The sequence below is a fragment of the Ostrinia furnacalis genome, unplaced genomic scaffold (assembly GCF_004193835.3).
Source record: "Ostrinia furnacalis isolate ACB-3 unplaced genomic scaffold, ASM419383v2 OfSCF5843, whole genome shotgun sequence".
In the NCBI taxonomy this organism is placed as follows: domain Eukaryota; kingdom Metazoa; phylum Arthropoda; class Insecta; order Lepidoptera; family Crambidae; genus Ostrinia; species Ostrinia furnacalis.
Window position 1 is genome coordinate 844,540 of NW_021136082.1, and position 27,843 is coordinate 872,382.

General features: G+C 38.2%; 2 protein-coding genes across 2 annotated transcripts in view; one reads left to right on the forward strand and one right to left on the reverse strand.

The window, feature by feature from the left end:
* The window catches only part of dsb (scavenger receptor class B member debris buster), a 107,364-nt gene extending 98,622 nt beyond the window's left edge, over positions 1 to 8,742 (reverse strand). Inside the window, exon 1 of the mRNA XM_028316664.1 lies at positions 8,540 to 8,742. The gene's annotated coding sequence lies outside the window, so the exon portion shown is untranslated. The remainder of the gene's footprint in view (positions 1 to 8,539) is intronic.
* Positions 8,743 to 18,230: 9,488 nt separating this feature from the next.
* LOC114361594 (uncharacterized) lies at positions 18,231 to 20,224 on the forward strand (the record flags this gene model as incomplete). The annotated part of the gene is made up of 1 exon (XM_028316689.1): positions 18,231 to 20,224. A coding segment is annotated over exon 1 (1,551 nt), but the record flags the coding sequence as incomplete, so codon positions are not given.
* Between the last annotated feature and the right edge of the window lie 7,619 nt (positions 20,225 to 27,843).

Here is a 27,843-nt window from a genome sequence, read left to right on the forward strand (position 1 = left end):
GCGCACTCCTTCTTTTGCCCACAATAAATCGAGCGTTAGGAATAAATTTGAATCGAAATAAAATTGTCGCCGTTGTTCAGACATTTCGTTTGCGAATAAAAACAAATATCTCGACAACACAACCCCGAACACAACACTTCGCCGCTAAAGCGCCGCGCGAGCTGCCCGCTTGTTTCGAGAACGGGTCTGCGTTGCCCGCCCCGCTCCCGCGCCGCCGCCGCTCCCGCCCCGCTGCCCGCTAAGTTCGAGGCTGAGGCCTAAGAATCAAGACTAAACTCAAGCTTCCACTACTCTTCCCGTGGTAGTCGTAAGAGGCAACTAAGGGACAAATATGCGAGCATCAGGCCTCCCCAACCCGTCTGGCCAGCGTGGGGAGTGTCGGACAAATCCTCTTGCCTCTGGTCAATTAGAGAGGGTCGTGCTCCTGCAGTGGAGACGAAATTACCTATGTACTTTCTTCATTTATCAAAATTGGTTTAAGCGTGTGTAAGCTTAATTTCACATTTAAATATAAGTAAATTATTTCGCATATTATATTCTAGAGGTCAAATATATATTTGACCTCTAGAGGAAAATGGTACATAACAACGTTCAAAATATTTGTCAAACTGTCAATTTTTTTGTTATTGTTTACAAAAACTTTTGTTTGGTTCAAAAACATAGCTTATAGGTACTTATATTCGCAAATTTCTTAAACTTTCCATAGAAAATTATAGATTTAGTATTAGGAAAACCATTTAAAATATACAGGGTGGTTATTTCGGGTAGTAGTAGTAGGGTATTACCTACTTTTGCTGACCTAGGAGAGCTTAATATAATTATAAACTAAATTTTATTTTTGATAATTGACATTTAGTAACAATTTAATTTCATGAAAATACATGTTATTTCGATCATTGTTACGGTCAGCAAAAGTACTTTTTGGCCGCGAGTGTTTCGCTTCAGTGGCCTTTCGCTACAGTGTACCTACCACAATGAATGTTTTTCGCCAAAACGTACTTCGCTAAATCGACCTTCGCCACTACGTACGGGAAAAGGTTATGGGTTATTTCTATCCACAAGGAGGACATCCTATCTCATAAAGGCAGCTGAAAGGCGCTGGATGCAGTTCGCTGCCAATCTGGAAATACATTAGGGGAGGCCTATGTTCAGCAGTGGACTCATATAGCTGAAATGATGATGATTGTCATTTTATTGTTAATCCCTACTTTTTATTTAATGCAGAACAAGATAGGTATTTGATCGCAACCGCTCTTGATGTTAAATGAGCGATTGCAGTCTAGGATGGTACATATCTGCACTGTAAGTGCCTATTCACTCTCGCCTTGAAAAGGATTGGATTATAGTGTTCGGTAAAGACAGCAGCAGGCAGCGAATTCCAGTCCCTAGCTGTTCGTATTTTAAGAGTTATCGAAACGCTTAGTGCGAGCTGGTGGAATGTCGACAATATAGGGATGGTACGCTAACCTGCGTCTGGTCTGGTGATGGAAAGGGGCTGGTGGAATCAGGTTGTGTACTTCGGAATATAACTGATCTTAGGGCTCGTTCCCACGGTAATCCAGTGTCGGACGGGACCGTGCAAACGTCATGTTCGTTGATACTTTAACTAGGTACTAGGTGATGAAAAAAAAACAGTTTCTGCAAAAGGATGTCTTGCCCTTAAAGGGTTTTCTTCTGGAATTGTCTTCGGATCTTGATTGATTTTACAAAGCACAGAACCCACGACCCCAACGTGAAGCAAACCGCAGACTCTTCAATGGAACGGTTACGAGAAATGCAAAAGTGTTGCGCACGCGCCGCAAACCGGTTAGGTGTTGCATGTCCGTATTTGGTTCAGTTATTTCGTTAACCGGCGAGGTTACTGTAAGAAAGTTTGTATTTGTTGTAAACTATGACTTTACCAATTCGTAGTATGAGTATTGAGTATACAAGTAAGTTTTTTAAACCTTTGTTTGTCACCTGTCATCCGCTTTGCAATGGAGGGAAGTCGAACCTTAATTTCGAACTCCTCCTATGTTCTTCTGATTAATTTCGTTGCGGGTGCGGGTTCCAATGACAGCTTAACTTTCCCCCGGGACAAACTTGACCTTCATTGGTTGGGTTTTTCTGGCGGTCAAGCTGTAGATCCTGGCTACACAGGAGTTGCAGTGGTGGGAACGAGAGGTGGGAATAGTCCCGTATAGTAAGACACTTTAGCCAGGCTGCCATAATCAATCCTAATCCAAATCCGTCCGTCAATGTCAAATTTTTACATTCTCATATTTGTTTACTAGCGACCGCACGCGACTTCGTACGCGTGGATCCCGTTTTATCCCCTTAGGGGTGGAGTTTCGTAAAATCCTTTCTTAGCGGATGCCTACGTCATAACATCTACCTGCATGCCAAATTTTTGCCCGATCCGTCCAGTGGTTTGGGCTGTGCGTTGATAGATCACTATGCCAGTCAGTCAGTCAGTCACCTTTGAGTTATACGTAGGTATACTACTAAAAGGCATCCTGCAAAAAACGGGATGTCTACGTGGGAACTGGAAACAAGTTCTTATTCGATGTGTTTGGGTGCAATTTTGAAACAAACATTATTCTGGTGCGTTAGATACTAAACATATACCTAAAAGTAAAAAAAACTTGTATTTTCCTCAAAATTATGGGTAGAAGACCCGCACAAAATAAATTAAAGCGTAAATAATATTTGACATCTCAAAGGTATTAAAGAGAAATATAATAAGTAGTAGGTACTACTAATTTAGAAGTATGTAAACATGTTTGGAAGGAATAATATGCAGTGGCGTGCGTAAGTTTTATTTCAAAGCAGTAGGCTCTAACAAACTTAAATTCATTTATTTATTTTAAGCAATACATCAATCGAGTATTTTACTATTTCATGCTAAGGGAGGCACTATTTAAATGTTAATTCCTTATTTTTTATAAGTAAAACAAAATGGGATACTTTTTATCCCAGGATAACTTTTTTCATTGCCAAAAAAACTTACCTCAGAAAAAAATCTGTTCAAAAATGTAAAATATTTCCTACTATAGTTACCCTTTTTTAAACAAAATGGGATACTTTTTATTCCAGGATAACCGAAAGTACCTTCGGTTCAAAAATGTATAATTTTAAGTAATTTTAAATTAACTTGAAAGCATTGCAGTAAGTATTTTTAAAAACATGTTAAACATTTCCTACTACATTATGTTAATGTGTCATTACATATCAATACAATGCGCAGTCACCATAAATGTATATTACTATCGTAACTTTACATATTGTATGTTATTCTACAAAAGTTATTATTTATTTGACAACCAGTTGTCGTAGTAGTTTATTTAATAAATTCATGAACTTTACTGTTTAACCGACTTCAACAAAAGGAGCAGATTCTCAATTGGGTTGGTATATTTATTTTTATTTTTAAAAATAACTTAACCCTCCTTCTGACGCAGCTGGTAAAAACGAATCAAATTGTTTCTGGGCGCTTCAGTAAATGCTATCTATAACATTATAATAGAGAAAGTTATCCCGGGATACAAATATTTATCCCTTCCATTAAGGACCTTAATGGTCAGGCAAAAGTTGAGTTACTGTACTACTTAAAACTACAAGTGCTAGGAGTCTCAAATTTTGCGTGGGGGTTCCTTTTAGAACGTAGGTGCTCACTAAGAAAGGATTTTACGAAACTTCACCCCTAAGGGGGTAAAACGGGATCCACGCGTACGAAGTCGTGGGCGGCCGCTAGTATGTATTATTAATATAAACAGAGGGTATTTTGTAAGTTTGTTTATATGTAGAGGCTATAAATCACTGAACCTATATTTAAGACGTGATCATCAGGTAAATATTATGGTATCTTCTTATGTACAAACGACAGCACATCAGGCTTTACATTTTTATTGCGAAATGGCTCCTGTTATTACTAAACTAGCATTTGCCCGCGGCTTCAACCGCGTGAAATTGACATTGTCACAGATCGTCATAAATTATAGTCTATATGTTATTCTGGGTAATAAACAACATATTAAGTAGGAATAAGAAGCAACAGAGCTTAGCTTGACAAGCCGCTCTCTGTACTTATATAATAAGTACTACATTGCGGCGAAAATGTGTATAGGTATTGATGTACTATGGAGTGTACAACATTAATAAAGATTAACAATTTGTATAACCTATGACACTCAGCAATAATGTGCCTTTCTATATTGGTGAAAGAATTTTTAAAATCGGTTCAGTAGATCCCGAGATTACCCCTTACAATTTAACAAATAAACAAACACACAAAACCTCTTTATTGTATTAGTATAGACTAGCTTTCCGCCCGCGTGGAATTTTGTCTGTGACAGAGAAACTTTGTCGCGCGCGTTCCTGTTTCAAAAACCGGGATAAAAACTATCCTATGTCCTTTCCCGGACTCAAACTATCTCTATGCCAAATTTAATTAAAATCGGTTCAGTAGTAAAAGCGACACAGACAGACAAGAGTTACTTTCGCATTTATAATATTAGTATAGATTGAAGTTTTATTAAGTGCTAAAATTCACGTAGACAGAGCCGTGGACATAAACTAGGTTTTGAAAAGATGAATAAATATTAAAAGGCTTACGAACCAATGACCTTATTATACATAATACAACTACAAACTAACATGCACTAACGAAACTTAAATAATCGATAATATTGATAACTCGAGATCAATGGCAATTATTCGTTGCAGTTCAATCTTAATTTTTTATCAAATGCTGTATTTATTTATTTACTTATTTATTTATTTATTGATAAAGGTACACCAACAGCAATACACATTTAAGACATATAATATGCTGTAGTTAACTTTGCAATTTTCTAAAAATATTTTTTACTTATTTTAAACCTAGCTTTTGCCCGCAGCTTCACCTGCGTGAAATTAGCGTGTGTTTCGTCCCAGTGGGACGAACGTCTTGTGGGACGAATCACTGAACTAGCCGTCACAGATCGTCATATATTATAGCCTATCTATGAATATGTATATTATTATGTTTTAATTTTCACACTATGCTGGTATTTCTAAAGTGATCCCATTTAATTTGTCAGGAACTAATAAAGTCATTTTAATAATCATTTATGCCCTTATTCACAAACATTGCTATTAGGTCTCACAGTGCGCGTAGACGCACAGGGTGACACACGAACTCTATTCAACGCTGTGCATTCGATTTGCACCTTAACTTAAGCAAGTATCGTTTGTGAATAAGGCCGTTATTTTTGCAAGTATGCCTTTACATGTCCCGTATTTAAAACCCTCATTCCAATTCAAACTATTTTCATGCGTACGAAGGCGCAGGCACAGCTAGTATAGTAAATAAATACGCGTAATTCAAGCCACTCCTAAATTTGTTCAAACTTCAAAGTTACTACGAGGACTCCCACCGACCTCGTTTGAGTCGCATAATATGACATTCTTGCACATATTTATATGTTACCCAACACATTATTGGTTTAGCATATACAATCTACTTGGGCACTTGTATAAGATCAAGATGGTGACCTGCTTTTGGGTCTTGAGATACAAAAATATGATACGGGACTATCACCACCTCTCGTTCCCACCGCTGCAACTCCTGTGTAGCCAGGATCTACAGCTTGACCGCCAATAACCCAACCAGTGAAGGGCAAGTTTGTCCCGGGGGAAAGTTAAACTGTCATTGGACCCGCAACAAAATTAAATCAGAAGAATATAGGAGTTCGAAGTTGAGAAGTAAGTGTTATGTAGTTAACACAATAAATACACGTGTGGCAATAATAAAAATCAATAATTAAAAGATACAAATCTATTGACATACTGGTTTACCTCAATTAGACTGAAGTAGTGAACGAAACTCAAGTTCAATTAAAAGTAAAGTCACTCTACATTAATTACGGACAAAAAAAGTAAAATAACTTTAAATTAGTGACGGATAAAGGACTTTTTTTATCCTAAAACAGGTTATGTTATCCCAGGATAAAAATATATCCTATTTTGTAATGTGATTTCTCCAAAGATAGACATTAATATTAATTAATTAAACTTATTTATGACCATGTTACAAGGTGTGATCAAATGTTACTAAAAAGAAGGTAAATTATTATTCTGTACTTTGTAGGTAAAATTATCCTGAAATAAACACAAGTCGCAAGTTGCATAATTAATATCAAGAATTAAAATAACAGAATGTAATGTGCAAAACTGCCTGCATAGCGTTTTACTTTGACCGAATTTACACATAATGTGCGCATGCACATGTTGTGATGTAACTTGTGAGTTAGCAAACCTAGTTATTAGATATAGCTGTCCCCGCGACTTCGTACGCGTGAAAATAGTTTGAATTTTTCCCTTTTCGCAATATTTTTCTTTACTACTCCTCCCCTTTACCTTTTCTTAGACCTTCACTGGTTGGGTAATTGGCGGTCAAGCTATAGATCCTGGCTACACAGGAGTTGCAGCGGTGGGGACGAGAGGTGGGAATAGACCCATTACTCCGTCCCTATTGGCTGTAGTAGGGTGATGTTAAATAGCTTAGCCTTCGTCGTTATGTGGGCTATCCAACACAAAAATATTTTTTCAAATCGGACCAGTTGTTCCTGAGTTTAGCGCGTTCAAACAAACAAACTCTTCAGCTTTATAATATTGAGTAAGTATAGATTCTTTAGTTTTCAACAGTTTTATGATTCTAGTATTTGAATCTTTTATACTTATAATTTATTTAGCATTATAGTTCATTTAGTCAGAAAAGCGTTTAAAAACCGGGATAAAAACTATCCCGCCTTTTTACTTGAGACTCAAGATAATAAGTCTATGTATGTATAAGTACCAAATTATTTTGTGGATGGCTAAGTTTTGAATCCACATTTATACTGGCTTCGTTCACGATAAATTTCAGTCTTTAATAGAAAAACTATGCGCGTGTTTCCGTTCAAATATCCGGGATAAAATCTATTCCGTTTTTCCGTGGTTTCAAACTAAGTATATCTACAACAAATGTGATCTAAATCGGTTCAGTGGTTTAAACTTAAAAAGATAACAGACATAACTAGTTTGATGAGACACAGATAAAAATTATAGGATAGTTTTTATCCCGGTTTTAGATGCGCGATAGTTTTTCTGTGAAATAGACCGAAATTCAGGAAAATCTCGTTAATTTAACTTAACTGGAGGAATAACCAGTAATATTAGCAATTTGTAATCTTCTAAACAAGTGCACTGGAGGGTTAACTTCGAACTTCTCCTGTGTTCTTCTGATTAATTTCGTTGCGGGTCCAATGACAGTTAACTTCCCCCGGGACAAACTTGACCTCCACTGGTTGGGTTATTGGCGGTCAAGCTGTAGATCCTGGCTACACAGGAGTTGCAGCGATGGGAACGACAGGTGGGAATAGTCTTTTAAACAAGTCTTAATTGATCTGAAAATTCATATTTTAAAGCTTAAGAAAATAATTTAAGAGTGCTAAGGAATAGTTTAGAATTTAAGAACATGATATTTTATAACAAACCAAAAAAAAACATTCATTTAATTCACGCGAGCGAAGTTGTACGCTGAAGTTAATAAAAATTAATAATACAACTCTACTTCTAGTGTTTTACAGATATAGGATTTAATAGACCTAGATTCGATTCCCGAAAGATTATGACAATAAAATACTGTATGATAATACCTATTTGATTTTATTTCATTTATTGCACGTAAAACTATACAAATGACGGGCTAAAACCCTATAGGTATTCACTATCAGTCAGACATAGGTAGAGAAAGAGATTAATTTTTATTTATTTATTTATTTTAATAAATTCTTTAAAAATTTCTGCTTGAAATTAAAAAGTCCTGAAAATCTTCATGAAAAATCTAATAAGCATTGTGTATTTATAACAAAACGATTATTAACCGACTTCAAAGAAGAAGGAGGTTCTTATATTGATTAAATTCCTAAAAGTAAAAACCAGAAACGTGTTTACCAAAGCAACAAACAAACTTCCCAAAAAGTAGCGCAATATCGTTTTACATTTTAATATTTTTAAATATTTTACCGCACTCGAAGTACTACGGGCAAAATTTTTACTCAACTTCAATAATTTTACTTACATTATTTATTGTAATTTATGCCTGTTTGAACAAGACATCTCAATTTTCAGACGTTACATGATTTAAATATGAATTTTTAATTTTAACACGGAAATGTCAGTTCAGTTTTACAAAATTTATTCAAAATTGTAAAACTTTTTCTCAATTTCTTTTGAGCAATTGATTTATTAAATTATAGATGAAACTGTAATATTTATAATCTGTGATTTAAAAGAGGTTTTATTCTGTCTTAATTAAAAAGATCAAAAGAATTTGAATGATTGCAACAACGAAATGTTCTAAATTCAAATGTTTAAAAAAATTAGGCGAGCCAACGAAACGAAGACTCGCAGCCTCCGCATCATAAGATCACTTTCGGTGTCCCACTGCCCTAAATCCCCCACCTGTTCGCTAGTGAAAGCAATATTAGCAAAAACCAATATAATGACATAATACCCACAATACTTCATAACTTACCTTTGAGAAAATCCTTTTTGGCACAAAAACTCCAAGGCACACACTAACACATTGGCACTCGGGGGAAAATTTAAAAAGTTACACTTGACACCTGTCAAAAAGCGCGCGAATCAAGAAAAATGGCCGGTTTCGGCGGCTAAGGCGTACACTCTTGGCGGGCGGTTGAGCCCGACTGCTATAATGGTAGGAACATTCACAACGAATGACTGGCTAGCTCGATTAATCATACTTGTGAGATAAAATTTGTTTTAACACTTATTTATAGGTAGTCATGGGGAAACCTAGGGCTTCCAAGGTTTTCAGCTAAAGGTACCAGCGTACGTCATTGCGTAATTTTTTTTCCATCGGTTTCGTTATTGTTTACGGACTAAAGAAGGCTTTTAGAAAGGAGGTAAAACCAACATTAAAAAAGAATGAGTTTAAAAATATGATTAAAATCAAAATAGCATTAAAAATTAAACTACCAAATAAAATATCTTACTTTACAACGAAATTAAACGTAAATAATATTTACATTAACAATAATTCGTTTACAATGTCCCATAAAAATGGTTAAGAATATCGTAAAATACATTAAAATATAATAAATAGGTGTTTTCTTGTTGTATTTATTATTTCGACTCGAGTAACTTAATAACTTAGATATTTTAAAACGTACGTATACATTTACATGCTCTTGCGCTATTTTTAGTCTCTACTTGCATTTTCCGGTCATTTTACACTGTCATTCAGTCATTGACATACTTTTTACACTACAAATGTGACTCTACATTAGAAATACCTACCTATTACGAGTACCTACTTCTTAGGCCCAGTTTCCATTGAGGCGGAGAGAAGCGGAACAGAGCGGAGACGTGTTTTCAATCAGAATAACCGATCAGACTTTTATTTCCACATCTCCAATCCGTTCTACGCGCTTATTCCCAACGTGTCACACCAGAACGAGTAACCGAGTTACCTACTAGTTGGGAAAAAAATTCCCATCCAGTCTTACTGTAATTTTTAGAATACTTCATTATTTCAAATCAAATCAAATTTATTTATTTGCGTATATCCAGGTATACAGGGTGTTAGGTAAATGGGTATTTGAGCCGACACTAGCCCATGTTAACATGGGCATATAAATGGTATAGTGAAGTCAGAAATTTGATATCATCAATTTAATTTTTTTAATTTTCATACAAAATAAATGTTATAAAATCCGATTTGTATGAAAATTAAAATAATTAAAATGAAGATATAAATTTTATGACTTCACCATACCATTTATATGCCCATGTTAACATGGGTTAGTGTCGGCTCATATACCCATTTAGCTAACACCCTGTATAAGTGGTCTTACATAGATTTGGTAGGTTTCACTGTTTGCTCGAACTAAGAAGCGTGCAAATATTAAAAAAGAGTAGATTTTGATTTTTTATGATTAGTCCGCCCGACACATCTTCCCTTTTCTCCGCTGCGCCTTGGTGTAAATCGGGCCTTAGGTAGGTATTAGTAATTTTAATGGAAAGGAGCTTTAAGGCGAAAGATTTATTACTTGAGTCTATGATTTTAAACTGTCTAGCTCAGTGGTTCCCAAAGTTGTCTGGGCTATGACTCATCTAATACAAGTTCCCAAACTCGGGACCCATCTATAGGAATTTTCGCCCGCTGCCCAGCGGTTGGATCGGTGGGGTGGTGTGTCGTTCTACAGGCAGGGCCCACTCAATGTTCGCTCGCGACCCACCACTGGGTCGCGACCCATAGTTTGGGAAACCCTGGTCTAGCTTACAAATTAAACATGTTAATTTTTTTTTATCCACAACGAGGAAGCTCTTAAAATATTAAAATATTGTCAGAAGAGGCTGACAATTGTGACAGAGTTTTTTGTGCTATTTCATCACAGCACTGCACTTTATAGTGCCGAAGCAGTGGCAGGGTTAACATTGGGAAGCGTTTACAAGGTGGATCGACGACCTCATAAAGTTAGCAGGCGCTACCAACCGGCCAATCTGTAAATCATTGGGGGAGGCTTAGTTCAGCAGTCGACGTCAATTGGGTGAAACAAACGAAAAACGATGTGTCTATCATGAATGACAGTCATGCTACTTGTGCTCATTATTAAAGACCCCAGCGAGAACAGAACCTGTAATTAGGTGAAGCTACCGATCCAAACCGAAGTACCTACTTCGCAAAATCTAATTTTAGTAGTAAACTTTGAACTTACAGACTCTGCAATTTATTTAACTACTAGTTGTTCTGCTTGGTATGCGTGGAAGTTGTCCAGTGGATTAAGACCTGTAACTTGTATGGGACTGCATGAAATGGGGAGGTCAAGCTACATCTCAAGCTCTACCTAATCGAAGTAACATGACGTACCTAGTACACTAATTTTATTCACTATTCTTCCACAAATGTTTGAGTGTTATCGGTACACGCTAAATCATCTATGAGTGCACACTGCACACGCACACTACAATAATGACGCTCGAATTGCTCGGATCAAAATCCCCGCACCCCGCGCGACCGAGACCAAAAATTGGTGGGGCGCGTCTTTGTGGATGAAACAATGAGCAAGCAATATAAAATAAGACGAAGACGCGCTAAAAATTAAATAAATGCTACTCCAATCTATGAATTCATCTTGTCAGCTACTGTTTAACATCCCTCGGGACAAACTTGACCTTCATTGACCTTCACTGGTTGGGTTTTTATTGGCGGTCAAGCTGTAGATCCTGGCTACACAGGAGTTGCAGCGGTGGGAACGAGAGGTGGGAATAGTCCCATTCTCTCGTATCTAGAGGTAAAACCGCGTGACATTCTAGTACAAAACTACGGTAACTCGTGTAAACGCAATCTCAGGCAGCTCAAGAATCTTGTTTTGATGTCATTGCATGATTACAATTAGCCGTAATGTTGTGCACTGCTCACCAAGTGGGACAGTTTACGGGACATTATTTCAACGATATGAGGTTGCGAAGTTTGTGTCCCATGATTTGGGTCCTCCTAATAATAAACCCCATAAACGAAAAAGTCTAGAGAGTTGCAGTGGTGGGAACGAGAGGTAGTCCTGTACTGTACTGTAAACGAGTTGATTAAGTAGGTACATAACTGTAAAATAAGATCAAATCACTGATTTTTTCTTTTACATACAAAAGAAAGAAAAACGAGAGAACCAAATCACTTAAGAATTACCTGTTTAGACTTTAATAACGCCAGTTCGTGATTGTGTAACCAACCACAAGTAATTTCATAAAGTACGTGGTGTAGTTAATGCGGTTTTTAACCATCAATTATACTCTGAAAGCTTCTGGAGAGATATTTATGATCCAGTGATACTTATGATCCTCGTACTTATCATAGTGATGATCCAGTGCGTTTTGTCTCCTGTCATCCACTTTGCACTGGAGGGAAATCGATCCTCAACTTCGAACTCCTACTATGTTCTTCTTATAAAGTTCGTTGCGAGTCCAATGACAGTTTAACTTTCCTCCGGGATAAATTTGCCCTTCACTGGTTGTGTTTTTATTGGCGGTGAAGCTGTAAATCCTGGCTACATAGGAGTTGCAGTGGTGGGAACGAGAGGTGGTACGTCCCGTACCGCCCATAGAGTTCACGGGACGTCCCACTTCAACCATAACGACAACAACGTCCCTAGTCACGTGTACCTAATCGTTAGTATTTAATTTTATTACTCAGTAACGTTAAGATCAAGACACAAGTAATTATTGTCCGAGTATTATGTTAAATTAAATAATTGCATGGACTAGGGCTTTTCCAAAAGCAGTTTTTTTTATGCAAGGCAGGTATTTGACCACAACCGCACCTGATGTTAAGTGGGATGCAGTCTGGGATGGTACATATCTGCCCTGTAAGTGCCTATTCACTCTCGCCTTGAAAAAGCCCGGATTATAGTCTTCGGGAAAGACAGCAGCAGGCAACGAATTCCAGTCCCTAGCTGTTCGCATTATAAAAGAGTCATCGAAACGCTTGGTACGAGATGGTGGAATGTCAACAATATAGGGATGGTACGCTGACCTGCGTCTGGTTCCCCGATGATGGAAGGGGGCTGGTGGAATTAGTTCGTGTAATTCGTTCGCACATTCTCCGAAGTGTAGCCTGTAGAAAACCGATAGGGATGCAACCTCACGGCGATGGTCAAGTTCCTGGAGCGCCGCTTCAACAAGGGTGGGGCTGTCGATAAGTCTTCTGGCACGCCTTTCCACCGAATCCAAAGCAGCCAAATGTGTTAACCGTATGACTTTTTAACACGCTATTTTTATTGTGATTAACAATCGTATTGTTCCGATAACTCATCAGGTCATTTACTCCAGTATTCACAAAACTATGAGGTCTTACAGTGCGCGTGGACGCACAGGGTCACGCACGAACCAATCACAGAGCTCTATTCAACGTGCGTTCGATTTGCTGCTTCACTTAAGCAAGCAATTTTGTGAATAGGACGTCAGTCTCCATTGCAGGAGCACGACCCCCTACCGGAGGCAAATGGATTTGTCCTGCACTCAACAAGCTGGGCAGATGGGTTGGGGAGGCCTACTATCTAATAAAACTCAAAGGTGACTGACTGACTGACTGACATAGTGATCTATCAACGCACAGCCCAAACCACTGGACGGATCAGGCTGAAATTTGGCATGTAGGTAGATGTTACGACGTAGGCATCCGCTAAGAAAGGATTTTACGAAACTCCACCCTTAAGGGGGTAAAACGGGATCCACGCGTACGAAGTCGCGGGCCGCCCGCGACTTCGTACTAGTTCTGCTTATAAAATTCACCCCAATTTTGGAAAATCCTTTCCTATTTCAGCACAACCCGTTCAGAGGTTTCAGTAACGGCCAAGTTCCATACAAATTGGAAAAACTTCTGTTTTATAGAGACTAAACTTTCACGATTTCATCTTTTTAACTGCAAATCAATTTCTGTTAATAGGTTAGCAGTTAAGCATGTTACAGACGCCGCAAATTTTATTGTGTACCTTATTTCAATGAGGCAAAGTTTAATATTTCGTGGTGTATTCGCCATATAATAAGTGGATGACTAGCATGTGATATAATAGGCGATATTTCCTGTCGCCATCGCCCCGTAAACTATACCGTTGATAGCACATCAAGTCGTACATTTGAGTCGGAACATCGACCATATTATCTGCATTTGAAGACCACACGGGAAAAACAATGAATGTCACCTTTTTTGTGAAACTTACTTTTTAATGCCATCTGTTAGCTTTTTAGGGAAACATTCTATTTCAAAAATCAGAATTGGGTAAAATCAGTAAAATCGTCCTGGTCAACTGTAATAGTTCTAGTTCATCAACTGTAACTAGTTGGTAATTTGTGTTTGTTTTTCCATGGCAAGAAACGGTTATATTATGGACCATAACTTAAAACTTATTTAAACAAATCGAGTTTTAGAAGTACAGGCAAAGCATATGTTAACACAGTAATATAAGTTGTTTCAATATCTCACATAAAAGAGTCTAAAATGAAAGAAATATAGATTTTCAAACTACCTTTAAAACTGTTTTTCTCTTGTAGTTTTTTGACATTCTTTGTTTTTCCCGTGTGGTCTTCATTTATGATGCCAGAGTTTGGCTTGATAGACGTCTCTACAAGTGGCCATGATGAGTTGTTTCTTACTAGCGTTGGCCCGTGTTTTGCCTGCTTATCGTTTCAGCCAAATGACGTCCACTGCTGGACAAAGGCCTCCCCCAAGCATTTCCACAATGACTGGTCCTGCGCTGCCCGCATCCAGGCACCTCCCGCGACCTTCACCAGATTGTCGGTCCAAATGGGGCTGCCCACTCTACGTCTTCCAACACATGATCGCCATTCGAGAACTTTTCTGCCCCAGCGCCAGCTTGTATTAAGTTAATAGATAAATAAATAAGTACAAACTTCAGTCCAGGGCCCAGTAGAGGATCTTAGTCATCATCATCAGGTCATTTAGTCTCCACTGCATGAGCACAACTCTCTAATTTACCAGAGGCAAATGGAGGATATATCCTACACTCCACTAGGTGGACTGACGATCTGGTGAAGGTCGTGGGAAGTGTCTGGATGCGGGCAGTGCAGGACCGGTCGATGTGGAAATCCTTGGAGGCCTTTGCCCAGCAGTGGACGACATTTGGCTGCAAAACTACTTAAGTAGCATCACTGGTTGGGCTATTGGCGGTCAAGCTGTAGATCCTGGCTACACAGGAGTTGCAGCGGTGGGAAAGAGAGGTGGGAATAGTCCCGTAGCTTCAATTAATTATACTACGTCATTCATAATTTGAAAGAGCAATGATAAATGTGACACTACCTTGTCTCTACATGACAATTTACTTAGTGACACCGATTAGCAAAGACTAAACCACATCCTGACTTGTAAGTAACATTGTAATTTCTTTGAATTGTGGTTCAAGAGTTCAAGTAATTGTTTTGTTTTGTTGTCCAGTTAAACCACTGGTTCCCAACGTTTAGTTGCTTATGTCCCACTTTGAATTAGAAATGTTGTAAGCCCACTAACGCGAACGCCTTTTTTTCGTAAAAGTCACACTTACGTCACCCGCCGGTGTTCCTCGTTATTCACAAACATTACTATGAGGTCTCACAGTGCGCGAGGACGCACAGGGTGACACACGAACCAATCACAGAGCTCTATTCAATGCTGTCCGTTCGATTTGCTGCTTCACTTAAGCAAGCATCCTTTGTGAATACGGGTGTGAGACTCTTTCAAGTTTTCTAAGCAGTTTTATTCTCATACGAGTACAATATCATCAGTTGCTAATAATAGCAGTCTACTAATGGACAAAGCTTAGGTCTCCGAAACAGTAGCCTTTATTGTGTCGTCTGTCTTGTCGAATCCAGCTTCTGCCAGCGACTTTTCGAAGTCGTTCCTTCACTCTATTAGAATAATACCAGCCCCACTCTTCCCGTGGATGTCGTAAGAGGTGACTAAGAGACAAATATGCGAACATGCTGATGTTCGCATATTTGTCCCCCCCCTTGACAAGTTGCACTTTTTGATCAAATCGATAATCGAATCCGTAAAAAAAGGCCTTTCGACCACTTTTCGACTGGTTTGCGATTATAAGGTGTACTTTAGACCCATAGGTCTCCCCAAGCCGTCTGGCCAGCGTGGAGAGTGTAGACCAAATCCTCTTGCCTTGTTATTAGAGAGGGTCGTGCTCCTGCAATGGAGACTAAATGACCTCATGATGATGATGTCAGACCAGTGGACGTGCTCCGCGGGTCAAGGTTTGGGAACCATTGACCTAAATTATATCTGCACCCAGAGCAAGTTAAACCATACCACTTAGTAATAAATTGTGTCGTACAACAACGTATTGTTTCTCGTAATTATAAGTTTTATGTGGATAATAACTGACGGCAACTAAGAGTTCGCAATACATTTCAATTAATTATAAATAACTAGCTTTCCGCCCGCGGCTTCGCCCGCGTGGAATTTTGTCTGTTACAGAAAAACTTTATCGCGCGCGTCCCTGTTTCAAAAACCGGGATAAAAACTATCCTATGTTCTTTCCCGGGACTCAAAATATCTCTATGCCAAATTTCATCAAAATCGGTTGCGAGGTTTAAGCGGGAAAGCGTAACAGACAGACAGACAGACAGACAGAGTTACTTTCGCATAATTTATAATATTAGTTGGGATAAATAAACCTTGGACATTTTACACTGCGCTTCTACTTAGTCCCAAACTAAGCAAAGCTTGTACTAGGGGTACTAGACAACGGATATAAACATACTTATAAGTATAGGTACAGTCAGGTCAGTAAATATTATAAATTCGTGAAACCCAAAGTGGCCAAAAAGTTGACAACATAACCTTAACAAAGACGTGTTGCGAACTTTCTGGCTACTTTGAGTGTCACGAACTACATATTATGTATAAAATTGACGTTGACTGTATTAGGACCACCACACCACAGCCACACAAATATTTGCCCCTAGCGGGACTAGAAACCGCAACCACATGTATGTAGTCTTGTAGGTGAACTACCAAGTCATCCCGCCTATACAGGGTGACTGGAAATTAGTGGCGGAGCCGTTAAGGGGAGGTAGGTATTGGGACGTGTAAAAGCGCTTACTTAAAGCCTATTTGCAAAAATAAATAAATTTTATGAATTTTTATGAAATCTAGGGTTATTCTGAGTCTGACAGACCGTAACCCGCTACGGCGTGCCGGGGGTCCTGTTGTACCAGGGCCGCGAGGAGAAACCCTCTATAAAAACAACTGGAGGGGATTAGGGGTTCCCTCGAAGCCAGAGCGTGAGGCGGAGCTGCGGACGAATGTCCAACTAGGACAATAACTTTGGACTCTGGTAGAAACCGTCGGGTTTAAGTGGGTAGGCCCTGCCTTAAGTGGGGGGGAGAGTCCCAAATAACCCACTGGCCGTCCCCATCGACCAGTGGGTATGCGCATAGCATTCTCCAACGTAAAAAAAAGTGTTATTTTGACAGAATCAGATATCACTATGAGACCTACCGTACCGTATCACTATGAGAAACCGAATTGAGAACCTCCTCCTTTTGTTGAAGTCGGTTAAAATTATGGCTGTTGTAGCGCCATCTGTTTTTTGTAATATACACTGCTTTGAAAATTACTAAGATTACATTACGAGTCAATAGATGGCGTAAAATTAGGAAACTAATAAAATAAAATTTTGATAGTCGTCTGGCAAAATGTTGATATTAGTTTCACTTATGAGTAAAACTATTTTTTTCACAAATTAATGAAAATATTTGAAAACTAGACTTAAGTGTAAAACAAAATCCATAATTATTTAAGACAGGTGTGGCAGTGCCATCTGTTATCGTATTCAGAAACTATTGCCGCTTGAATTAATTTGCATACAAGTATCACGTAGTTCTAATGAAAGTCAATAGATGGTGCTACTGAGTGCATCTTGCATTCGGATACATAGTCAAAACTTGTTATAATAATACGATTTTGTTAAACAAGTTAATGTAATTTAAATAAAATAGTTGAAAATTTTAACAAAAACACGCACTTTCAGAAACATTATTAAAATTATTGATGAAGTAAACATTATTTAAAGGATACGATATTTTTGCGTAATCAAATATAATTGCGTATCCGAATAAAAGTCGCATCAGCTGCTATTAGCACACGTTAAAAATTTCCCCATTTCATGGGAAAGTTATACTCTTACTACTATTGATTTTATCTGAGTATCCTAACTTTGTGACTCGTGGACTCATGGAATAGAGAGGGAGGCGCAAGCGCAGGGAATTATCTTTCATGGCTTTTCTTTGCATCACATTTATTTAGAAGTCGTGCAACCAAGGAACAAAAATTTAGGAAAACACAATGATACCAATAGTGCACCATCGTCATAAATGTTGTTTATAACAATTATGTACTTACATAACACTTTAACTACCTACTTTTTATACTGTTTGACGATATCAAAACCAAGGAAAATGTAGTAACTTACATAATTGATAAAAGTGTAAAAAACATGGTAAGTATTTTTGAAGACTGCTATTATTTTTTATATCCCAGAAGCTTGATGAATCATTATTGTCTACATTTACCTACATAAGTATCATCATTTTAGGTAGTAGGTAGGTGTTACTTACTGTAAGTAAAGCTGTAGAGGTATCGTTTTGTGAACTTTCAACTTTGTGAGAAGGGAAGCGTTATGTGACGGAGACAAGCTAATTTCAAAACGTATTGTGGCAACACCGTCAGTGCCATGCCCCTCGACTTCCAACCGATACGAAAAGTGTGTTTTGTAAACTTTTATGACAGTGGCATTGTTGTAAAATAGTTAACATCGCGTTTTAAAACAATATTGGACGCTTGAAATTCCCTTTTCACTGGATTATTGACTATTTACCGCGAATTACTTCATTAGCTGTTGTGAATGTGAAAAAAACAACATAAAAGTGCGTTTCCTGTGTTTCGAAGTAGTGCAACAAGTTAAAAAAAACACGATTTTGTTTTTGTTTTAATTACGTGCTAAAAGAAACTAATTTTTACGTGTTTGGAAAAAACATGTACCGTAAATTAGTTTCGTGAAGTGTCAATTAATATGATGTGTAAAATTTTTGTGTGCGTGAACTAATTTGTATCGGTTTTTGTGATAACAAAAATGCGTTTTAAATAATGATATCGCAAACAAAAAATAGAGTGCACGCTATTAAGAGTAAATTCGAAAATTTGAGCTCCGATAACGAGAATTTGGTTGTGAGAAAGAGCGAGAAACACCTGTGTAAACAGAACAGACATGTTTCTGAATTTTTTACGAAGGTAATTGATTTAAATGGCACAGAAAATAAGAATGAGTCAAATGTATTGGATGTTGAGTCACCAGAGCCTAACAGTAGCTACTTATACAGCAAAATTGACACAAAAAAGGTTGTAGGTGACGTCAAAAAATCTCTGACGAGGCAGTGCAGTGATCCGGGGAAAAAACTCCACCGAAGCCATGCGTTCCGGTGTGATCGGAGCCAAAAAATAGGCGACAGCCCCAAAAGGCACGGCAGTTGCAAAGGCAGGTCCGAAACCAGTGATTTTTCATTAAAAATGGGGGAGAAAAAGCTCAGTAAAGACCGTTTGAAACGGTTGGGCAATTTGCTTGAAGATCAGATGCGGAAGGAGAATTTTGTCGTGCCCAGTGAAGCGGTTGTGGTTGGTCAGGTCTTGCAGGTTGCTCCGTGTAATTCGATTCCAGACAAAAATGTCCCGAAACACATATTGGATCAGTACGCTACCGTTGTCAAACCCAAAAAGAAGGAAGAGAAACAAGACACAATGACCGACAGTGGAGTCAGTTCGGAGACTGAAAATCTAGACGATGATAAAACCAGTAAAATTAAAAAACTGACATCACAATTCGAAAAGACTGAAGCTGACACCAATTTAGAGGGCATGAACGATTTATGTGTCTCCAGTGAAACTATGCGCTTGGAACGTAAGAATCCACACATGATTTTAACGGACACACTTAAAAAGGCTTTGAAGCAACCGCTACCACCTGGTCCTCCTCCCAAAAAGCCTCCTAGAACCTTCGCAACCATTCCAGAAAACGAAAACCAAAAGAAAGACACCAAAAAAATGCTTGAAAAGCTTGAACAGGTGCTGCAAAAACGTGAAGCTCATAACACGTCTACCAAAAACATTTATGACATTGCAGAAACAAATTTGAGTTTGAAAAAGCCGAAAGAAGTACATTATTTATGCACAGAAATACTCGACATCACTCAGAGGACTTTATTACCGAACCAAAATGCATCTGAATCGTTAACAAACTGTATTAAGTCTTTGAACTGTGCTGTTTTAACTAATTCTACCGCTAGCTTGCCTTATACTAGATTAAGTTCAGGTCAAAACTTTGATCGATCAAAGCACTGCTGTTCGTGTAGTAACAACAGTCTTGACAACGAAGTGAAGTCCATGACTACGTTTGGCAGCCAAAATAAATGCTCGAAATGCATTCTGAACGAAGAAAAAGATGACAGATTCAAGTGTCACCTAAATTGTAAGTGTAAGATAGAGAATTCTGAGTTCTATGTTGATAAAGAGCCTATTTATGATGAGCCGTACTGCGAAGAAGTGCCAAAGGATAAGAAGAGCCATTACGGAACGATCAACAGTTTGAAGATGAACGGGAATTACAGTCGGAGTCTGGAGGATCTTCGGTTGGATACGGATGAGGTAAGTTATTATTTTCATTTTACATCTAGTATTATGTAAAATTCTTGTTTGTAAAATGTAACAAAACCCTCTGAAACATCTTGACCGATTCTTATAAAAGTGTGTTATTCAGTAGGTCTGAGAATAGAATGTTAACTATTTTTCATACCCCTAATGATAAAAACAATGTTTGCTAGGTCATCTAATAGTATACAGGGTGGAGTAATGAAAGGAAAACCATGAAATCTTAAATTATTTTCATTATTACTGAAAATTGTATGGTGGTGATACATTTTCTAAAAATTTTCATACATCTTTTATTCAAAAATAAAGGTTCATGTTTTTTTTTTTGAGTAAAATTTTCTATTTACAGTACAGATTTGATCAATGTTTCACAAATTATTGTCTTAAAAGAATATTTCTTGATTATTTGCATTATAAATTACCTGAGAAGACCACAGTCGTAACAAAAAGTAGGATTATTTATGTTTTATTATTATTTAAGTACATAAGTAAACATTTATTGCTATCGTACAAATTATAAGGTAATATACCAGGCAGGATAAAATGTGGTGAATTTCAGGAAAACCGCGAACGCTTACTCATTTTCAAGTTATTGTCATGATAGAATGATATTAAACGTTTAAAGTTAAACGTATGACTGAAGCCTAAATGTATTTAACCGATGTAAATATTATTACGAAAATTTGCCAAAAATCTATACTTCTATACTAATATTATAAATGCGAAAGTAACTCTGTCTGTCTTGCTTTCACGCCTAAACCACTGAACCGATTTTGATGAAATTTGGCATGGAGATAGTTTGAGTCCCGGGAAAGGACATAGGATAGTTTTTATCCCGGTTTTTGAAACGGGGACGCGCGCGATAATGTTTTTCTGTAACAGACAAAACTCACGCGGGCGAAGCCGCGGGCGGAGAGCTAGTACGTAACAAATCTAATTTATGTTGTTCTTTATTTATTTTGTTTATCATGTTACTTTATAACCAACTCATTTATTATCTTCCTTGATAGTTAAGAAGAATTGCTAAAAGCCATAAGATTGCCTCATTAATGCTAATAAATGATTAGATTTCATTAATTAACACACTTATTTACAATAAAATATGTCTCTAATGCAACTCAAACGTGTATTTAAGTGATTATGCTGCCCAATCAATGTCATATCAAATTAATAAGTCTTGGAATTGTAACATACCTACTTAAATGAAAACAAGCTATTAAAAGGCAAAATGTATTTTAAATAGGTAGGTACTATCTATCTATCTAGGTAAAGACAATCTTGTCATTAAAGTGAGACTGACAATAGTGACTTACGCCCATAGTCACCAACATTACTATGAGGTCTCACAGTGCGCGTGGACAAACAGGGTCACACACGAACCAATCACAGAGCTAATATTCAATGCTGTGCGTTTGAGTTGCTACTTCACATAAGCAAGCATCGTTTGTGAATGGTGTATGTTGCGCTGCTTCTTCTTAACACTTGCCTGCATTATTGTCGCACTTCTGTTGGCGTTGCGTTGACTTGTGTAAAACAGAAACTGCCGAACTAATTATGATGAATTTTGTTTTAGAGATAAGATTAGACCTTGAAGAAGGTTGTATTCTACTTTTTGTAAAGAAACATGTTTCTAATGAAAATATCTTGTAAGAGTCATTCCAAAGTATTTTATCGTGTACATAAACGTTTTTAAACTGGCTCTAATAGACCTTCACTTGATGAAGTAAACTCGTCCCAATTACATAACCGTTAAGGTTCGTATTTCCACTTCAATTAGCTGTACAGAAGTTAATAACTTCGCCCTAATTTAGAACAATGAATTGAAATTAGACACAGATACATTACAATGTAAAAGAATAGGCCAATGCGAACCAATAGTTAAAATACATTAAGATACTCGTACAGTGCTATGCTCGGTGTTTCTTTACGAGATCGAATCTGAAATGAGGAAATCCGTAAACGAACTAAAGTCGCTGACATAGCCCGACGGATTAGCAAGCTGAAGTGGCAATGGGCAGGGCACATAGTACGACGGCCGATGGGGCAGCAAGGTTCTGGAGTGGAGGCCGCGTACCGGACGCAGCGTGGGACGTCCACCCACAAGGTGGACCGACGACATCATAAAGGTAGCAGGAAGGCGCTGGACGCAGGCCGCTACCAACCGGGCAACATAAAAAGCATTGGGGAGGCCTATGTTCAGCAGTGGACGTCCTATGGCTGAGATGATGATGATGAACCGGTACTTTAATTGTTTGAGACCTGTGAAGCCAGTCAAAAGTTTTGGTTTATCTGACGGATAAGTGCCTGATAAACTATCAGGGACATTATTAGTAAGTGTTTAAATATTGGAGCGTTCTATTACCGTTAGTAAACAATAATAAACCGTTAATCAACATGTGGGAAGGTTATAATGAACTCCACTAAGGAATCATTAAAAAACTATAGTTACAGAAAGCATATGCAGCTAAACAAATCTTATGTGGTTATAATAAAGGTGGTTTTTCAATAATAATGTATGGTCTGTACATTAAAATAGATATTTCTAATAACTATGGGAGTTTATAGAATCTCATGGTAAAGAATGGTGTGTGACATAGATCAATTAGGATGTGTTACATACGTATAAGTAAATTAGTGTAATTAACTAATTACTGGTTTAAATATTGTATTTGTACGAATATAAATGTCCGAATAAAATTTGGTTAAATGGGTCGAAAAGGCCAAAAAATTTCTAACGAGGACTGTTAAAGAACTGTGTTTAGATTGATATTCTAATTAATTTAATTATTTTAATTTTAATTAGCAAGCTCGGTATAAATTGACAAATAAATAGATTTTGAAGGCTTTAAAAGAGCGCTATAAAACATATCTGTCTTCAGTCGTTTTCGATCGTAGTTTTCGATTCGAATTCACTCTCTGTGTGTACCATCTAAAACGGGGCTATTCCCACCTCGCGTTCCCACCGCTGCAACTCCTGTGTAGCCAGGATCTACAGCTTGACCGCCAATAACCCAACCAGTGAAGGCCAAGTTTGTCCCGGTGAAAGTTAAGCCCAGTCAGTCATCATCATCATCATCATTATCTCAGCCACAGGACGTCCACTGCTGAACATAGGCCTCCCCCAATGCTTTCCATGTTGCCCGGTTGGTAGCGGCCTGCGTCCAGCGCTTTCCTGCTACCATTATGATGTCGTCGCTCCACCAACCCAGTCAGTACCATCTAAGAATCGAACCCAGAAACTCTTCGAGGCCAACTATCTAACTACTAGGCCATGGAGGCGTTACGTAGATATCCAAGGTTTTACATCACAAATTGAGGAATCATTTGGCATCAATCAATCACTCGTCTCTTTCTCCCACGCGTCTAAAAAAAGAGACATCACAATCAACTGCAACTATTGTTCGCAACAAAATTGGTAGTCATTTGTACAGTCAGTTCAAGTTAAACTCTATATTTTATGCAGTGGCAATAGGGTCTGTTTTTCAACAATGATATTGTGACTTGTTCTCGACTGTATACTGTCATTATAGTGCCATTTGTGCGTCAAGTCACATCACTTTCCCTAACCTACTCTGAGTATGTAAAAGGCAATCATTTCGTACAATATCCGAACTGCCATTTCATCATCATCAGGTCATTTAGTCTCCACTGCAGGAGCACGACCCTCTCTAATTCAAATTCAAATTCAAATTCAAATTGTTTATTTGCCTACTAAGTGTACATTAAAGGTCTTATCACTAATACATGTGTGCTTATTACTTAGTTACCTAGTTAAGGCATTGCAAAGGTTTGATGGGAGGGCTACATTATTTATTTTTATAAATAAGTAAGTATGAGTAACATTAATATTAAATAAAATATTCTATTGAATATAATATATTATGTTATCTATGTTATATATATATATTTGCTAAAGACTCAGAGCGCCATAATGAGATATTTTAATAAAAAATTAAAAAGTTTAAAAAGTTAGTTTGTTGTATTATTTATATGTTGTTTTATAGGGTTTGTTAATTAAATATTCGTCTAGTTTGTAGTAGCAGTTATTTATTAAGAATTGTTTTGCCAGAGCAAATGGAGAATTTGGCCTACACCATAAGTATACATTCCCCACGCTGCTGGCTAGATGGGTCGATGTAGTCTGATCTTCGCATATTTCGATTATGGTATTTCGGTATGTTCGATTGAGGATTTTTTTTATTCTGTCAAAATGCTATGGTCCCATTGATTTTGTAGGGAAATTGGAACGTTATCAGGTCGCAACCCTTGAGAATTTACTCATATCAAAGTTACTGAAGTCGAATTTGAAAACTAACTACATTTTCAGAGCGGGAATCATCATTTCAGCCACAGGACGTCCACTGCTGAACATAGGTCTCCCCCAATGATTTCCACATCGCCCGGTTGGTAGTGAAAGTGATCACTCATAGCTATAAAATTTTTACAAAAATTGCAATTGTTGCATCTCAAAATAAACAGAATTGCCTAAGGCGGGAACCAAACGCACGATAGTCGTTTGGACGCAATAAGGCGACATGACTAAGGTGAATGACGGGGGCTACAAGACATTTCTCAGAGCTGCCCACTGGAGCTTGACCACGAAGGCCGAGTTCTGCTTGGCCGACCGCCCTATGGTGTCGAATGTCCCATCCTGCGTCGAGTCTCTTGAGAAACCTTTTTGTCTTTGTGTAACTGCAAGTAAAAAAAAGATACATATTATTATGGACACCACACAATAAAAAGGTACAAAAAATATAACATTAAGAAAAAATCAAAAGTGTATTGAGTAGTGCCACCTTGTCGTAACAGTGATGCCCATTGCAATGGGACCTCACTCAGTAAAATAAATTAAAATTCATTTATTTTTGCAAATAGGCTTTTAAAAAGCACTTTTACACGTCCCAATATTAACCCTACAACTGCTTCGGGACAATAAATGGGCCAGTGCTGAGAAGAAGCAGCGCAAGAAACTCCAGTCACTATTGTCAGCCTCCTTTTCAAGGGTTTACTTACAGTCTTTAAAATATACAAATTATAGTCATAAGTATTGATGCGAGCTAGGTAGTTAAACATTCCAAACATTTTTATCTTTTATATAATCATCAACTTTATAGTAGCCCTTTTTCATTAAGGTGCTTTGATATGTGTTTTAAATTTATGAATGGGCAATTCTACAAGAGTTTGTGGTAATTTATTGAAAAGTTTAATACATTTCCCCATCGTACTCCCCAACAGTATAAATCGGAATAGAAATCCTCAGTATTGAGAACTTCCTCCTTTTGTTGAAATCTGCTAAAAAGCTATTTCTTCCAAACAATCCAGGCAGAGGACAGTCGTTTAAAAGAAGAATTTTTTTTAGAGATCCATACCCAAGGGAAGCCATTCATCATCATCATCATCATCATTTCAGCCACAGGACGTCCACTGCTGAACATAGGCCTCCCCCAATGCTTTCCATGTTGATCGATTGGTAGCGGCCTGCATCCAGCGCTTCCCTGCTACCTTTACGATGTCGTCGGTCCACCTTGTAGGTGGACGTCCCACGCTGCGTTTTCCGGTACGCGGCCTCCATTCCAGAACCTTTCTGCCCCATCGGCCGTCAGTTCTGCGTACTATGTGCCCTGCCCATTGCCACTTCAGCTTGCTAATACGTCGGGCTATGTCAGCGACTTTGGTTCGTTTACGGATCTCCTCATTTCTGATTCGATCTCGCAAAGAAACACCAAGCATAGCCCTCTCCATAGCACGCTGTGCAACTTTGAGCTTCTGTATAAGGCCTATAGTGAGAGGCCACGTTTCCGAGCCATAAGTTATCATTGGTAACACACATTGGTTATACACTCTAGTCTTCAGGCATTGAGGTAATTTGGACGAAAAGATGTTGCGTAGTTTCCCGAACGCTGCCCAGCCGAGTTGGATTCGACGATTGACCTCCTTCTCGAAATTGGACCTACCTAGCTGAATCGTTTGTCCGAGGTAGACATAGGGAAGGGACAAAGGGAAGCCATTATGGGACCTTATTAATGTGCCTTAGTAGTATTGCTATAATGGTGTGACTGAGAACTATAATATTCAATGTGTGGGCGTGTGGATTGTTGCATGTGTCGCGGTTTGCGTTCTAGCCGGTCTATCATTCGGTTCTTTCATGTAACCATTGTGTTAAGACGTAATCAATAATTAGGGTTCCTTGGGTTGCGAAATAAAACCTTGCTACCACTGAAGGTAGGCAGAAAAAGTAAGTTTTTTAAGTAAACAACTGGAGCCATTTTGATAAAACTTAAACGGAACCAACTCGGGATTGGAAAGAAGAGAAGATTTCTTAGAAATGCATTCATTTTGATGGAGTTCTGTGCTAACATAGAAAACATACTAAGAAATTGGGAACCTCCTCCTTAGAAGTCGATTAAAAAGTAAATAAATCGCAAAAGTATACTTTTGACGGGACTTTTTCCACCTCTCGTTCCCACCGCTGCAACTCCTGTGTAGCCAGGATCTACAGCTTGACCGCCAATAACAACCCAACCATCGAAATCCATGTTTGTTCTGAGGGAAAGTTAAACTGTCATTGGAACGAAATTAATCAGAAGAACATAGTAGGAGTTCGGAGTTAAGGTTCGACGGTTCCCTCTATTCCAAAGTGGATGACAGGTGAAAACGAAGTCACGGGACGTGATTAAATTAAAATTAACGTACGGATTCCAAATCTAAAACCGTTTCAACCTCACCCACGCCAGTTCCGCCCCCACACTTTCCCCAACACGCAATATAAGCCCGCACATCAAACTATCCATTTTCATTGCAAAACCGCCCCTATCACCGACAAATAAGGTGCCAGAATGATTAGCTTTAAGCGCTTCACTTTCGCTGTCGGCATCGACGTGATCGACAGAACTGGATCGGTAATCGATGATCTGTTAAGGAATTGATGGTGCGTACGCGCATTAAAATGATGTGTGAAGTGTAAAAGAAATCAATTTAGATTTGGTTACACACGTCCTACTAATATTAATGCGAAAGTCAGACCACGGCCGCCGTCTGAAAATCAGCGTCATGTGGTATGCACTTGACACAAGCTGTGACGGGGACCTTTTTGCTGCTGCAACGCCGCCTAAGTAACTTTCCTGATTAATTTTAATTATTATTCTGTTGACTGATTCTGTAATGTTGACTGTTTGGTTTGTGTATGTATTGTGTATTCATGTGGCAGCAAAAAAAATTTAAAAAAAAGTTTGTGAAGATGTATGTTTTGACTCTATCACGCAAAACTGCTTTGATGAAACTTAACATATTGTTGTGGATTCGTCAGAATAACATAGGCTGTCCAATGACAGTTTAATTTTCCCTCGGGACCAACTTGGTATTATGGTTTATACGACAGAATAACATATAAGCTGCCCAATGACAGTTTAACTTTCCCCCGGGACAAACTTGACCTTCACTGGTTGGGTTATTGGCGGTCAAGCTGTAGATCCTGGCTACACAGGAGTTGCAGCAATGGTGCGAGGTGGGAACAATCCAGTTAGAAAAAGAGCCGTAAATAAATCGATTTGCTTCTTAGATTGCTAATAACGCTCGCTTTATATGGATTTGACATTGGAATCAATATCTCAGCCATT